General features: G+C 45.1%; 1 protein-coding gene across 2 annotated transcripts in view; it reads left to right on the top strand.

Annotated features, from left to right (window-relative positions):
• The window catches only part of spata20 (spermatogenesis associated 20), a 268,685-nt gene that overhangs the window by 37,731 nt on the left and 213,718 nt on the right, over window positions 1-17,236 (top strand). For both annotated transcript variants that reach the window (XM_080788996.1, XM_080788995.1), the window contains exons 10-12: window positions 3,870-4,088; window positions 6,382-6,574; window positions 9,528-9,696. In XM_080788996.1, the coding sequence (XP_080645122.1) occupies window positions 3,870-4,088; window positions 6,382-6,574; window positions 9,528-9,696 (581 nt within the window). The remainder of the gene's footprint in view (window positions 1-3,869; window positions 4,089-6,381; window positions 6,575-9,527; window positions 9,697-17,236) is intronic.

Below are 17,236 nucleotides of genomic sequence, written 5' to 3'. Positions count from 1 at the left end.
GTAGGGCTTCTCTCCTGTATGAATTCTCTGGTGTAATTTGAGACTATTACTTTCACTAAACTGTTCCCCACACTGGTCACAGGCGTAGGGCTTCTCTCCTGTATGAATTTTCTGGTGACATTTGAGTTGACTGCTCTGTCTGAACCGTTTCCCACACTGGTCACAGGCGTAGGGCTTCTCTCCTGTATGAATTCTCTGGTGTAATTTGAGACTATTACTTTCACTAAACCGTTTCCCACACTGGTCACAGGCATAGGGCTTCTCTCCAGTGTGAATTCTCTGGTGACATTTCAGATGACCTTTCTGGCTGAATCTAGTCCCACACTGGTCACAGGCGTAGGGCTTCTCTCCTGTATGAATTCTCTGGTGTAATTTGAGACCATTACTTTCACTAAACTGTTCCCCACACTGGTCACAGGCGTAGGGCTTCTCTCCTGTATGAATTCTCTGGTGAATTTTGAGAGAATATTTCCTGCTGAACCGTTTCCCACACTGGTCACAGGTATAGGGCTTCTCTCCAGTGTGAATTCTCTGGTGACATTTCAGATGACCTTTCTGGATGAATCTAGTCCCACATTGGTCACAGGTGTAGGGCTTCTCTCCAGTGTGACCCCTGGCAAGCCCCCTGGTCATCGTGGCATCAGCCCCTGTCTTCAGTGCGTCTTGCATGAGTCCTGTGTGCTGTGTCCTGAGTCTTGCCTGGGTCCTGTAGACTCTGATGATCTGAGCAGTGTAGTCGCGATCCCCACAGAACCTCTCCAGGTTCTTCTTCTATCTGGTTCACTAGATGCGTGTGTCATGATGACGATGCCCAGTCAACTGAGAACGTGTCACCATGACGACGCCAGGCGTGTATATCCATATATGGAGGTTTCTATACACTATAGTCTGATGTCAGCACTCGATATCCATATATGGAGATATAAGTTGTCTCCATATATGGAGCTACAGGATGTCTCCATATATGGAGCTACAGGATGTCTCCATATATGGAGCTACAGGATGTCTCCATATATGGAGCTATAGGATGTCTCCATATATGGAGCTATAGGTGAAATATCGAAGGCTTTCACCCAGAGCTCCATATATGGAGACAACCCTATAGCTATAGCAGCTGATGACCGCCATGCCAAAGCGCCAGCGCTCGCCCAGCACTCAAAATCGCCATATATGGGGAAAGCCCCATATATGGTGCCCAGGTCTCGTGAGGTCGCTTCTCGCCCCTTTCTCACTCTACTACATAACATTTAAAGGACCACTTCACCACTTTTCAACCTATCTTCATATAATAGGTCCTCACTAATAATCATGATAAAATGGCCCAATTTTTTCTCTACTCAGTCTGTGTCTCATAGGAGGGCTGTGGGCAGTTTAGAAACCGTCTTCCAGTGACATCATCATTAGGCAAGAAGGAGCTTGTAGATCAGCTACACCAGTGATGCCTGCTCTCTGACTACATGACATCTTTAGAGAGTCCTGTATGAGTTCTCTGGTGACGTTTGAGATTACTGCTCATGCTGAACCTAGAGTCACACTGGTCACAGGCGTAGGGCTTCTCTCCTGTATGAGTTCTCTGGTGACGTTTGAGATGACTGCTCATGCTGAACCTAGAGTCACACTGGTCACAGGCGTAGGGCTTCTCTCCTGTATGAGTTCTCTGGTGACGTTTGAGATTACTGCTCATGCTGAACCTAGAGTCACACTGGTCACAGGCGTAGGGCTTCTCTCCTGTATGAGTTCTCTGGTGAAGTTTGAGATGACTGCTCATGCTGAACCTAGTCCCACAATGGTCACATACGTAGGGCTTCTCTCCTGTATGAGTTCTCTGGTGACTTTTGAGATGACTGCTCATGCTGAACCTAGAGTCACACTGGTCACAGGCGTAGGGCTTCTCTCCTGTATGAGTTCTCTGGTGAAGTTTGAGATCACTGCTCATGCTGAACCGTTTCCCACACTGGTCACAGGCGTAGGGCTTCTCTCCTGTATGAGTTCTCTGGTGACATTTGAGATTACTGCTCTGGCTGAACCGTTTCCCACACTGGTCACATACGTAGGGCTTCTCTCCTGTATGAATTCTCTGGTGAGTTCTCAGATTACTGATGTTGCTGCACCTAATCCCACACTGGTCACAGGCGTGGGGCTTCTCTCCTGTATGCATTCTCTGGTGACGTTTGAGATGATCGCTGTCACTGAACCTAGAGCCACACTGGTCACAGTGGTATGGCTTCTCTCCTGTATGAGTTCTCTGGTGACTTTTGAGACTACTGCTCATGCTGAACCATTCCCCACACTGGTCACAGTGGTATGGCTTCTCTCCTGTATGAGTTCTCTGGTGACTTTTGAGATGACTGCTCAGGCTGAACCATTTCCCACATTGGTCACAGTGGTATGGCTTCAACCCTGTATGACTCATTTGGTGGTTTTTGAGAGTACAGCTCTGACTGAACCGTTTCCCACACTGGTCACAGGCGTAGGGCTTCTCTCCTTTATGAATTATCCGGTGAACTTTGAGACCATTACTTCCACTAAACCGTTTCCCACACTGGTCACAGGCGTAGGGCTTCTCTCCTGTATGCATTCTCTGGTGACATTTGAGATGACTGCTCTGGTTGAACCTAGTCCCGCACTGGTCACAGGCGTAGGGCCTCTCTCCTGTATGTATTCTCTGGTGAAGTTCAAGAGCATAGTTCCTGCTGAACCGTTTCCCACACTGGTCACAAGCATAGGGCTTCTCTCCTGTATGTATTCTCTGGTGAAGTTCAAGAGCATAGTTCCTGCTGAACCGTTTCCCACACTGGTCACAAGCATAGGGCTTCTCTCCTGTATGAATTCTCTGGTGACTTTTGAGAGTTGCACTTTCACTAAACCGTTCCCCACACTGGTCACAGGCGTAGGGCTTCTCTCCAGTGTGAATTCTCTGGTGACATTTCAGATGACCTTTCTGGCTGAATCTAGTCCCACATTGGTCACAGGTGTAGGGCTTCTCTCCAGTGTGACCCCTGGCAAGCCAAGTCATCGTGACATCAGCCCCTGTCTTGAGTGCGTCCTGCATGAGTCCTGTGTGCTGTGTCCTGAGTCTTGCCTGGGTCCTGTAGACTCTGATGATCTGAGCAGTGTAGTCGCGATCTCCACAGAACCTCTCCAGGTTCTTCTTCTATCTGGTTCACTAGATGCGTGTCATGATGACGATGCCCAGTCAACTGAGAACGTGTCACCATGACGACGCCAGGCGTGTATATCCATATATGGAGGTTTCTATACACTAGTCTGATGTCAGCGCTGGATATCCATATATGGAGATATAGGTTGTCTCCATATATGGAGCTACAGGATGTCTCCATATATGGAGCTATAGGTGAAATATCGAAGGCTTTCACCCAGAGCTCCATATATGGAGACAACCCTATAGCTATAGCAGCTGATGACCCCCATGCCAAAGCGCCAGCGCTCGCCCAGCACTCAAAATCCCCATATATGGGGAAAGCCCCATATATGGTGCCCAGGTCTCGTGAGGTCGCTTCTCGCCCCTTTCTCACTCTACTACATAACATTTAAAGGACCACTTCACCACTTTTCAACCTATCTTCATATAATAGGTCCTCACTAATAATCATGATAAAATGGCCCAATTTTTCTCTACTCAGTCTGTGTCTCATAGGAGGGCTGTGGGCAGTTTAGAAACCGTCTAAAATAGGTAGTCGACGAACATCTTTCGTCTTAGTTTTAGTCAACGTAAAAACAACAGTCTTTTGGTATGACCCCGGGGGCCGGGGATCGAACCCCCGACGACCTCCCAGTTTCAGGGCACAGACAGACACTCTATATTAACCACAAGGCCACACCTGTCTTTGTTTCCTCTATATCTACAGTCCGGAGGCTTCTACAGCGGCGAGGACGCCGACTCCGTGCCGGCGGCGGGGGGCCCGGAGAAACGCGAGGGGGCGTTCTGCGTGTGGACGGCCGCCGAGGTGCGGGACACCCTGTGGATGCCGGAGGCGGTGGCGGGCGCCACCGGCGGAGCCACGCTGGCCGACGTCTTCAAGCGCCATTACGGAGTCAAGGAGAAGGGCAACGTTGATTTTGACCAGGTGCCTGTCGTCAAGTTGATTCATTGTATGTGTGTGTGTGTGTGTGTGTGTCAAGGTTATAATAGTTTAGTTTTTCCTCCCCCTGCTGGCCAGCCGGGGCGCCTGATGGAGGGGAAAAAGGAACTGGTTGGAATAACGTGTTCCTTTCCACGCGCTATACGTCCAACCAGGGAAACTCCCCCCCCTGTCAGGTGTAAAAGGAGCAACTTGGACACTCGGGCATGAAGGAAGCATGAGTTCAAGTCCGTTGCTCTCCCCTTGTCCCCCATTAATGGGGACTAGGTTGGCGGAGGGTGTGTATGTAGAGCCCAGGATCACATTAGATGATTGACACAGGGGTGGAAAAATGGGTTACAAAATCGTGGGATAAAATTTTAAGAAAAAAAAAAATAATAGTTTAGTTTTAGTTAGTTTTGACATTATTTTTTTCTAATTCAGTTAGTTTTAGTTAGTTTTTAGAGCGGGTTTGCTAGTTTTTATTTTGGTGAAAATGCTTAGTTTTAGTTTAGTTTACATGCTGCCGTACGGTGCTGAAAACGGACAGAAAACTTTTTGGAGAAATGAGGAAATTAATCGAATTAATTTAAAAGGATTATATTATGAATATCCGAAAGGCATATACATATTGACGAAAACTAAAACTAAGGGTATTTTGTCTATAATTTCAGTTAGTTTTAATAGTTAGTTTTGAGGACACAAAATACAGTTTCAGTTTAGTTATCGTTTTTTAATTTATTCTTTATTTTTTATTAGTTTATAGTTCTCGTTTCTAGTTTTCATTTTTTTTAGTTAGTTTTAGTTAACTATTATAACCTTGGTGTGTGTGTGTGTGTGTGTGTGTGTGTGTGTGTGTGTGTGTGTGTGTGTGTGTGTGTGTGTGTGTGCGTGTGTGTGTGTGTGTGTGTGTGTGTGTGTTTTCAACTACAGAGTGGATTGTCATATGCTGTACTGCACAAACAAATCAATTGTAGGCATTCACATTCTAAGTTTGAACAAACTTATAAGCACGGCTGTCCACTTTACTGAGAACCATTCATGTGCTGAATGTGCCGGCGCAGCTGAATTAGATGAAATGCGTCAAAGAAAATCAACATACGAAAAACCCAGCACGTGATTATGAAGCTGTGAAGTTTTATTCTAAACCCAATTTGTGTTAGAAGCGTTACAGTATGTTCTACTTTAGCGTTTGGAAAATAGCAGATCTACAAGCTCATATAGCGTGGCACTTGCTGCCGCGCTACGATCTTGTGGGTCTGCTATTTTTGAAAAATCGTGAAAATGTGTCGCAAATCTTTGAATATATATTCTTTTCAACGTTTTTAAAGGATTTTCACTTAATTCAAATATCACTTATTTGTTTGTTTTGTTGTGATAGTCCTCTCTACTATAGAGTGTGCTGACCATATAAGGAGTTCCTCCCTGTCCCCAGTTAACCCCTGGGGGTCAAAAAAACCGTAGGTTTCGTTTTTGGCTCTCTATCCTGATTGGATGAAAGGCTTTGGGTCCCCAAGGCAAAAACGAAACCTAAAGGTTTTTTTTGAGTGAAATCACTGAATATACCTTTAACTCAAATCTTTGCTTCTGGGGGGGGGGGTCCCCCTGGAACAACATATTTTCAGATGGGGGTCGGCGGCCAAATACATATACTTTTTGCGGTCCTTGACATTAAAGTAGTTATTATTTCGAAAAGACTTGACAGGAGTTGTCGGTGAAGTTTCAGTGTTCCAGTTTATATAAGGAGAGAAAAAAGGGTTACAAGAAAAAGGCACAAAATGATGTGTGAATCTTGAATGAATGCATAAGAGGTTTCTCTCGGCTAGTTTTCTACTCTGCAGTTAGCTCGTAACTCTAACTCGCCAGTAAACAACAAACCCAAACTAGAAAGCGCGGCTCCTGGACCGGATATCCCACCGCTAGCATAAAAGCATCATGGGAAATGCAGTTCAAGCAAAACCCCGTTAAATTGTATATACCGGTAGCAACAGAAACAGCTATTCTAAAGTGAATCAAATTATTTTTAACTGTCTTTTAAGTCTTTGTAAACTGTAAATAATAATACTATGAAATAAACATATTTATAAACATTATGAAATGAAATGTGAAATATGAATAACTATATATATTCCAAATAGTTTATAACGGACATGAAATAGCTTGAGAACCGCTGACATAGAAACATATGGTTTTTTCAGAAAAACTGTCATGATTTAGAAGGCTTTTGTAGAATCGAGCTCGGGTCTGAATGGGCCAATCAATCAACTAACCCCCCCCCCCCCCCCTGCACGTTTCTAAGGACCCCCACGGCGAGCTGCGGGGCCAGAACGTGCTGATCGAGCGCTTCTCCGCCGAGTCGACGGCCGCGCACTTCGGCCTCGGCGCCGACGCGGTCAACGAGCTGCTGGCCGCCGCCAGAGCCAAGATGGCGGAGGTGAGGAGGAGTCGGCCCCGCCCCCACCTGGACACCAAGATGCTGGCCGCGTGGAACGGTGAGGGGGAGGGGGGGGGGGGGGGTTGGGTCATTGATTGATTGATTGATGGATTAATTGATTAATTGATACATTTTTTTAATTGAGAATTTTATTTACCCATTTACCGCTATGAGCTTGTAGATCTGCTATTTTTCAATAGCTAAAGCATAGCATAATGCTAACACCAAAATGGGTTTAAGGGGGTGCTTGCAAATAAAACATTGGAGAACAGCTAGTGCTATAGTGGACTCCTAATATGTAGTCGTATAGTAAATATAAGCATCGTACATATTCTGAAAAAAAAAACCCTGGAGACTTGGGTCAAAATAAGAACATTATGCTGGTGCGTAAAACCCCCCCCCCAAAATAAAAAGTCTTGTGCCACGGACACATTTGCCTGACATATTATTGAAGACCCCCTGGTTAGGATTAGGATGAGGCGACGACGACATCGTCGTCTTCAACTGGAAAACGCCTCGTGTCTCCTGCAAATCCCCACTCCATCAGCTAAAGACCCACTCAGAGTGGCTTTAGAGATAAACATTGCCGTAAAGCAAATGGAAGAACAAGTGCAGGATAACAAATTAATTAAGGGACGTGTCAATGTAACAGACTTCACGCATTGGCAACCGTGGGATGCGAGCATGCACAGACCACTCTCGCGGAATCCTCGCTTTGCTAAGTATACGTTGTATATATCGGATGTGACTAATGGAAAAGTGTGCACCCTTCTCCACACGCGCGCACACACACACACACACACACACACACACACACACACACACACACACACACACACACACACACACACACACACACACACACACACACACACACACACACACACACACTTCCTAGCACTCTCTCGACCCTATTGTCTCTCTCTCTCTCTCTCTACACGAATGCGCGAGCGAGCGCACACACACAAAATGTCGCGCTCCGACGTAATACGACCGAAGACGGAGAGGGTGTTATATAGTGATCTAACGAAGTGCCGCGATCTCCGGGAACATTCCAATTAAGACGTGCAGAGAGAGAGCCTCTTCTTCCTCCCTAAGCCATTTGGACCTGGAAGGTATCTGCGTGTGGCGTATATGTGTGGCTTTGAACCACTCTAGTCATTTTTATTTTTTTAACGTTGGCGCTTGAAAAATAGCATATCTTGAGTCTACAAGCTACGAGCTTTTTCTTTTTTTTTGTGTCTTAAAACGTGTGCAAGTCTTTGAATATATCATTCTTTCCTATAGCGAACATTTTTTAACTCAAATCTTTGTTTCTCGGGGGGGGTGGGGGGGGTCGGGGGATCATGTTATACTCTAGCTATTGAAACATCAGATCTACAAGCTCACAGCGCACCACTGCAAGCTTGTAGGTCTGCTATTTTAGAGAAATCGTGGGAAAATGTGGCGCGAATTTGGAATATATATTTAACTCGAATCGGACAACATATTTTTAGATGGGGTTCAGCGGCTTCTTACGTACAAATGTTGGGTTGAGCTTGTAGGTCTGCTATTTTTGAAAAATCGTGGGAAAATGTGGCGCAAATTTGGAATATATGTTTAACTCGAATCGGACAACATATTTTTAGATGGGGTTCAGCGGCTTCTTACGTACAAATGTTGGGTTGAGCTTGTAGGTCTTCTATTTTTGAAAAAAACGAAGAACGACTGACATATAGAAACATAGCTTTTTAGAATCTGATCTCATATCGGGTCAGAATGCGTTTATGCTGCGTGGTGAAGACATTTTTAGAATCTGATCTCCGGTCAGAGCGGGTTAATCACCTGTCCTCTGCATGCGGCACTTTGAAGTCACGCCAGCTCCCCTCACTATAGCCTCTGAGACATGAAAGACGACGGAAGGAGGGTGGGATGGAGAGAGAGAGAGAGAGAGGAAAGACGTAAACTTCAAAAGCTTGGGAGCGAAATCCGAGCTGGCACGGCTCCTCTGCCAGCTCCTAGTTGGCACTCCAATGTTTTACTTAACACTTCTGGTGCCACACTGACTGAATCCTCCAAGATGGAGTGCCACCATCTTTGTATTTTTTTTCCAGTTTTCCCATGTGTCTATGTGAGGTGACAGTATACTTCATTAGACACCCTGGAGTCGTTTGTTATGTGCAACGGACAACGGTGTATTGACTTTGTATTTAGGGTCTCTTCCTGGAGGCTGAAACCCTTGACAGTCTAACGGGCCAATGAAAATAAACGGTAAAATAGTGACGTCACACTATCAGCCCCTCCCCTAACCCCTCCCATTTTATCATACAACTACAGCTGTGGGTATGCGGCTTCAGTTCAGGTGGATCACCACCCATCACCATCAACTGGTGGCCGTGTCCACATAAAATCGTGATTTTAACAAATACTGTACACTTTTTGGAAAAAAAGTTCTTCCTCCTTACATTATAATATAATATAATAATACCTGATGATCATGTTTCAGGGTGGGGAAAAAATCGTGGCACTCCATCTTTCAGAATAGAGTGGCATCCAGATGAGGGTGTTTTTTTAAATAATATTTCGGGGGCATATTTAGAATGTGTGCAGCCAGGTTTGAGTATGCTGAATCTAGTATGCATTTAATGAGGATTTAGTTGACACAATGAAATAAAATGGCGATAGTATCCCGTGTGGGGCAGACGGACTTGTCACAGCCAGATTTGGGAGAGCAGCGCAGCTTTGTTGTTTGTGAGGAAAGCGGTATAAAATGAGACTTTCGTGGTTGTTTTCGTCTCAGATTTAGTCCGACGGAGCGTCACAGTATAACTCTATGGGGACACAAAAGCGACACAAAAGGAGGACCCGGAAGTATCCCTGTAGGGGGCGCTCACGTCACGGCTGAAATACGGAAAATAAAGCCATGCTTATACTATGCGTGTAAATATGCTCTCTCACTCACACTGACACTCTCTCTGTTGTCTCTCACCCCCTTTCCCCTCGCACCCCAAACCAAACCCTCCCGCTTGCAGGTCTGATGTTGTCGGCCTACGCTCGCGCGGGCGCCGCGCTGGGGGACGAGGCCCTGCTGGAGAGAGCGGTTCAGGCCGCCCGCTTCCTGAAGGAGCACCTGTGGGACGCGGAGCGTCAGACCCTCCTCCGGTCCTGCTACCGCGGAGACGAGATGGAGGTGGAGCAGATGTAAGTCGCATGGGTTTTATAACCCTGAAAAATAGCAGATCTACACAATCATCATGTGTTCTTTGGAGGCATGTTTATGGCACAGCGAAAACATTGCCGAAAATATTGGCTTCTGGGGGGGGGGGGTGCCTGAAACTACATATTTTGAGATGGGGTTCCGCGGCCCAATAGAGATAATTCTGGGGGTCCTTGACATGAAAAAGGTTGAGGACCACTGACATAGAAACATATAGAAATCGACTCCAGCCCAGAATGGGTTAACAGTTTTAACAACTATAGAGATTGTCCTCAGCCTCTGGTTGAGCGAAGCTTGCAGAGACTGACTTAGTAACTTTACTTGTGAGTGAAGTTAGAAAGTCTAACCATTTTAAATTAGAAGGGAAAAGAAAAAGATCTCTCCGTTCATAATGTGGCTCTGTAAAACCTTTCGATACCGAGTTGGTTTACTCTGGGACGCTCGGTTTGGCATTGAGTCGTGCTTCGTGTGAAATGTACCCATACTGCAAACCGTTAATGAACACTTCAATCAATCACTCCTCCCAGCGCAGCACTGGAGCAACAACGCACAATCATTTAACAATTTAAACATTGATGTTAAGTGACGCCATAGTGTTGGCGCTGATATCAGTTCAAGCCACAGGCTACTTCACAGCAAACTTCAATATGGGCTTTCAACCTTGACAAAAGTTTGACGAAAGGTTGACCAACTGATTTTTCTAAATCGATCGCCGTGAATGATCTCCAACGTTGGACGACGGAGGCTTCAACAAAACTCGAGGCTTATGGTGAAGCAGGATAACGTGATGCGAGTCAAAAGACGGAAAATATGAACGCAGTTTCACAGTTTGTCGTGGTTTGTAAAACAAGTCAGTTGCAGCTTTTTTTTCCTAGCTACGTCAAATCTGTCAAAAATGGCACATCTACGAGCTTGCAACAACCTTGTAGATCTGTTCGCCGCTTCACCTCCCGACGTATGAATGAATGAACGAACCGTCGTAAAGCGCTTTGAGCACTCCGCTATGAAAATGCAATTCATTATGAATATGCAATTCACTCGCTATTCCTAGGATGAGTGGGGCGAGGTAGCGCTCGCTCAGCCTATAGGAACTCAAATATATTCTCTAGCTGCACTAATGTAATAAACATCTGCATCTGCATCTGAATCTGAATAACCCATTTTGGGGCGGGAACCCCTTTTGGTGTTAGCATTACGTTATGCTTTAGCTATTGAAAAATAGCAGATCTACAAGCTCATATAGCTCACGAGCTTGTAGGTCTGCTATTTTTGAAAAATCGAAGAACGACCGACAATTTTTCTGATAACTGTCAGGACGAAGAAGACATTTTTAGAATCTGATCTCAGGTCAGAATGGAAAACTGTCAGGATGTATAGAAGACATTTTTTTAATCTGATCTCAGGTGAGAATGGGATTTTGCTCCGTTTACATGGAGACGCCGGGCGGAGCGCGTTCAAAGAGTTCCACTCTGGAACGGGGCTCTCACTTTGTTACGTTTTCAACCACCCAGATGACGCCGTTTGCCGGTATCTTTAACCCCATTCTGACCTGAGATCAGATTCTACAAAATGTCTTCTACATCCTGACAGTTTTCTGAAAAAGCTATGTTTCTACCATAGACTGTAAAAATAAATATGGACAAAGCGTTCGCCGGGTCTGATATGGACGTAAAATGAAGCCAGTCAGTCATTGTATTGTAAATCGCCATCTTTCTAGATCCGTTTTGGCCCAGCTGGCCCATTGGCTGGCCCAGACAACGAGGCGGGACTTCCCCCCCCTTCTTCTTCGTTGGTTTTTATTTTGACTCGAACGGGGGGTGGCTCCCGTTCATAGACTGTAACGGTAGCCACGCCCCTCAGAACATACGCGACTTTATGGTCATTCTTTTAATAAATGGGACCATAATTTTCCAAAAAACATCATGACATGAGAAATGAGACTTTAAACTAGTGCCTGGAAGCAGAAAGTATTCATGTCCATGTTTATTAAGGTAATACAGTCTAGGTGAATTTGGGCCCAAATACAATACATGGGCCTCTATGGAGCTATGGGGTTTTTTTGGGTCCAATGACAGCGCCACAACAGGCCATTATATGAACTTTCAGGATGTCCCGATTTCCTTATAGTGGCTTCACAAATTAATGGCCTGGTGGTTGTGTTTCCTTTCCACGACTAGCGCTCTGTCCCAGTTATAGTTGAGTGCAAAAAATGCCACCGAATCAGCAGGAAAATATATTCCCGGGAAGTCCCACAACAACACACACACATGATGATGAAACATGGCTCAAACCAACACGCTCGAACCTAAACACACTGGCCTTGTTTCCACGCACCCACCCCCCCCCCCTCTCTCTCTCATTCATACATACAGTACATACATGTCAGATTCATGATGGTGTCGGCAGTGGGAATGCTTACAGAGGCCTTTTTTTTAACCCATTCTGACCTGAGACCTCAGATTCATACGAGGTTTCCACTGACTGGACACACACTGGTCTGATGAACCCATTCTGACCTGAGATCAGATTCTAAAGAAATGTCAGTCGTTCTCCGATTTTTCAAAAAATAGCAGACGTATACAAGCTCGCAGCGTGCCACTCGGTGGCCGCGCTACGAGCTTGTAGATCTGCTAAAGCATAACATGGTGCTAACACCAAAAGGGGGTTCCCGCGCAAAATGGGTTAATCCCAGGGCCTGGTTCCTGGCGTGGGTAAATCACTCTTGTCGTGCCCGGGCACATAATATGGGCCACCGCTCATGGCTAAATTACCAGGAGGAATGGTTGGTTGCCGCGACTATCTGGGCTAATGGAGCCGGTGCCACATGGATTTTCTATGCCGTTGGCTGCCAGTGCTTGTTTTGACAGCAGGGCGAGGTGAAAGGGGGTAAAGCCCCTCAGACATGGAGCTTTTAACCCATTCTGACCTGAGATCAGATTAAAAAAAAAAAAGTCTTCTGAATCCTGACAGTTTTCTGAAAAAAAGCCACGTTTCCATGTCATGTCAGACCTATACAAGCTCGTAGCGCGCCACTCTGTGAGCTTGTAGATCTGCTATTTTTCAATAGCTAAAGCATAACATGATGCCAAGCACCAAAAGGGGTTCCCGACTAAAATGGGTTAACGTTCCCCCAGACAAGGGGAACGTCGGGAGCACCGATGAGGATGACGGGCGATGACAGGCGACGCATATACCGTAGACGAACGCAGGCCAATAGAGCTTTGACGGAAGAAATATAGAGAGATATTTGGTCAACATTGACTCAGAAACACAGACTGCCTTTTCGGTGTGGAGTTTGCATGTTCTCCTATTATAGGCCTATAGGGTCGGCGGCCAAATACATTTCTACAATTCTAGGGGTCCTTGACATTAAATAGTTTGAGGACCACTGACATAGAAACATATATAGGGTTTTTCAGAAAACTGTCAGGATTTAGAAGAAATTATAATTTTTAGAATCGTTCCCAGGTCAAAATGGGTTATCCCCTTTGGGTGTTTTAAACATTATGTTATAATTTAGCTATTGGAAAATAGCAGATCTACAGTGCCAGATATTGCATGTGAATATCGGTGAAAACTTCCAGAAATGTTCCCGGAAATAGCTTGTAGAGACGCAGCAAGTTTTTTTTTGCTTATAGCACATTTCAACATCAAGGCAACTCCAAGTGATTAACAAAAAAAAACATTCAGTAAGACAAGACATCAAAACACAGAGCTTAACCCATTCTGAACGGGAACCCATTTTGGTGTTGGCATCATAACGTGCTTTAGCTATTGAAAAATAGCAGATCTACAAGCTCGTAGCGCGCCACCGAGTGGCGCGCTACGAGCTTGTAGGTCTGCTATTTTTGAAAAATCAAAGAACGACTGACATTTTTTTTTAATCTGATCTCAGGTCAGAATGGGTTCATCAGACCAGTGTGTGTCCAGTGGAAACCTCGTATGAATCTGATCTCAGGTCAGAATGGGTTAATAAACATCATAAAAGGGCACTTTAAAAAAAACCCAAATGCAACACATCTAAAGAAGTAGAAATGAAACGGAAAAGCACGAGTAAAATTGCAGCGCAAGAAGAATGATTTAAAAAAAATTAAGAAAACAAAGGGGAAAGAGCACTTCATTTAACTGAAAGTCTAGACGCTGACCCAAATTGCGGGTCTTTTTGATTAATTTTTTAGTTTTTTTACAGTTGAAAGTGAATTGACAAGTAGGAGATTAACCCATTCTGAACGGGAACCCATTCTGGTGTTAGCGTCATGTTATGCTTTAGCTACTGAAAGATAGCAGATCTACAAGCTCATAGCGCGCCACCGAGTGGCTATTTTTTTTTTTAATCGAAGAACGACTGACATTTTTAGAATCTGATCTCAGGTCAGAATGGGTTTTAATCAGACCAGTGCGTGTCCATGTGGAAACCTCGTACTGTATGAATCTGATCTCGGGTCAGAATGGGTTAAAGCAATACGCCACGAGAGGCCATGGTTTTGCGTGGGATTTCAGAACGGATAAGAGGCGTAGTGAGGCGAGGCGGAGTGCCTCCTCCTCCGACCCTCTTAGCTGTTCTAAAATCATGGTAAAACCATGGCCTCTTGAGGCTCATTGCTTATCTAAAAAAAATTGTTATACGCAAAAAAAAAACATCTGCAAAGAAAGTATAGTCCTTGTGACTGCCTGCATAAACCAGTGGTTCCCAAAGTGGGGCCCCTGAGGGAGTTCCAATTGGTGTTACCAGCTTAACCCATTCTGAACGGGAACCCATTTTGGTGTCAGCATCATGTTATGCTTTAGCTATTGAAAAATAGCAGATCTACAAGCTCATAGCGCGCCACCGAGTGGAGCGCTACGAGCTTGTAGGTCTGCAATTTTTGAAAAATCGAAGAGCGACTGAGATTTTTAGAATCTGATCTCAGGTCAGAACGGGTTAATCAGACCAGTGTGTGTCCAGTGGAAACCTCGTATGAATCTGATCTCAGGTCAGAATGGGTTAAATGATAGTTAGGAACCAAATGGACCTGTATGGGTCTGTAACTCAGAGATTGTACAAAATGGAACCGGTCCATTTGTTTCCATGCATTTGTACACTGTCGGAGTTAAACTAACTTTGATTTTTACAATATACAGTAGGCCTACATTGGGGTCCCAGAGATAGAAATGTCATTAAATAAGAGACCGTAGCCTAATTCAGGTAAAAATCTTCTCTTATGGGGGTCCTTGGCATATATTTTCAAATGGGGGCCGGGTCCTGCAGGCTAATGAGTATCATCTTGGGGGTAGCACTGGGGGCCACGCAGTAAAGGTAAATTAATCCACAAAACGAACGCTATTTGTATTGTTGACCTATTTCTAAAATATTAGCGCAACTTTCGTTATTTTTTTTACCCCTCTATCACACAGAACCAAGTTTTTGGTGTCCATATCACTACGCCCAAAAAAAGAGTTCCATGTGATCGAGGGGTCAAAGTTGAACGAAGGTCGCGCTGATATTTTAGAAATAGGTTCGTTTTGTGGATTCATTTACTTTTACTGCGTGGCCCCCATGCAGTGCCCCCCCCCACAAAATTACAGAACTATACTTAATATTCACCAAAACCAGAGCAGAACTCCCACCACGGGACTCTCGGGGCAAATCAATGAATACAGTTGCAACCACTATATTAATGGCAAGTATTTCATACAGCTTAAAATAAGCTTAAAAATCAGGAACTATCCCTTTTAACGGTTTATCCATGCAACGGTGCAGTGAACATGGTATAAACAAGATGTCTGGTGCAGTGTGACGCTGACGCAGCTCCCAGGCGTGTGTGTTTATCGAGCGTTGCAATTGCAACGGGGGCCTCGGCCCCCGCGATCTTAATCGTGGACCAAAAACGATCCGTTCTTTTTTAGAAGGAACATTAAACGTGTGCACGCAACAGCACAACAAGGACATATATATTATATACGGTATATAATACATACAGCGTCAGCAAAGGGTGCGTTGTGAATAAGCAGCTTATTATTGTGTCCGAGAAGTGTTGAAGAGCTCCACCACTTGTCCCCCCCAGGGGGGGGCAGTAAACAACCACACTGTCTGCTGATTAATGAGTTCAGCAGGGAGATCTCCTTCTTCACTTTTTCTAACCCTCTCTGTGTGTCTCCCTCTCTCTCTCTCTCTCTCCCTCCCTCCCTCTCTCTCTCTCTCTCTCTCTCTCTGTGTCTCTCTCTCGCCGCGCGTGACATTGACCAGCAGCGCTAATTAATGCAGGCGAAAACACGTCCAATGACTCCGTATAACGGAGTGTACACACAACAAAAAAAAGGTCACAGCCTTGCCCGTGTAACGATGATTGGAGTCCATGTTGTTGCATGTGACCTACATCGTCCCCAAAGGGCTTTCTTTCCAGCCCTTCAATAATAATCAAGGCAGGGCCATTAAAAGCAACCCGGGCCGTGTCTAAGAATATACTTACAATAGGAGAGATTCAATGATTTTTTTTTTTTTTTTTTTTTTTTAGCCTGGCCTTTTGGCACGGCCCAATTAACCCATTCTGAGCGGGAGCTGTTTTTTTTAAAAGCATTGTGTTATACTTCAGCTGTCGGGGGTATAGCATCATGTTATGCTTTAGCTATTGAAAAATAGCAGATCTACAAGCTCATAGCGCGCCACCGAGTGGCGCGCTACGAGCTTGTAGGTCTGCTATTTTTGAAAAATCGAAGAACGACTGACATTTTTTTTAATCTGATCTCAGGTCAGAATGGGTTCATCAGACCAGTGTGTGTCCAGTGGAAACCTCGTATGAATCTGATCTCAGGTCAGAATGGGTTAACTACATATATTCTTCATCGAGCGGGGGTCTCCCAGAGGGTATAGTAACAGTACACTTTGCCCCCCCCCCCCCCCATCCACACCAAATCTCTTCACGGAGAGCACAGGTGGTGCTCCGATCGATCGATCGGTCGGCAACACCGATCGCTGATCAGACGACGTTCACTGACTCCATATGACTATACAGTATATAAGGTCGGTGGTGCTCGGGGGGCAATTTTTTACCTGATCTGGAGAAACCCGTCTTTTTTTATACCGTGGTTTATAAGTGGTGTAAAAAGTCAATCAGATATCTGTGCATGTCATGTCCATCTTTCTGTCAGGCCTAGACATTCTTTCCCCTTTTCCTCTCCACACGTATACAGGAACAGTTTTGACGTGGGTTTTGACATCATTTAGCTTTTGAAAAATAGCAGATCTATACAAGCTCGTAGCGCGCCACCGAGTGGCGCGCTACGAGCTTGTATAGATCTGCTATTTTCTTTTGTTGTTTCCGATGCCGATACTGGTATCGGTTATACTCGGTACCCGATACCGCCCCTCAAGTACTCGTACTCGGTACTCGGAACCGGGCCCGATATACTTTGACCCGAGTACCAAAAAACATCCATTGGCACTACTAGGCTATAGGGTGGACCGTGTGGTTTAAGGCAAGTGAGTGAAGTGAGTGAAAGGGGAAACCAAACACGTATTTCAGCACGTGTCTTCTGAGACCTCTG

Source organism: Protomyctophum bolini (genome assembly GCF_963924005.1).
Source record: "Protomyctophum bolini genome assembly, chromosome: 18".
Lineage (NCBI taxonomy): Eukaryota > Metazoa > Chordata > Actinopteri > Myctophiformes > Myctophidae > Protomyctophum > Protomyctophum bolini.
This window is presented reverse-complemented; position numbering and strand designations above follow the sequence as displayed.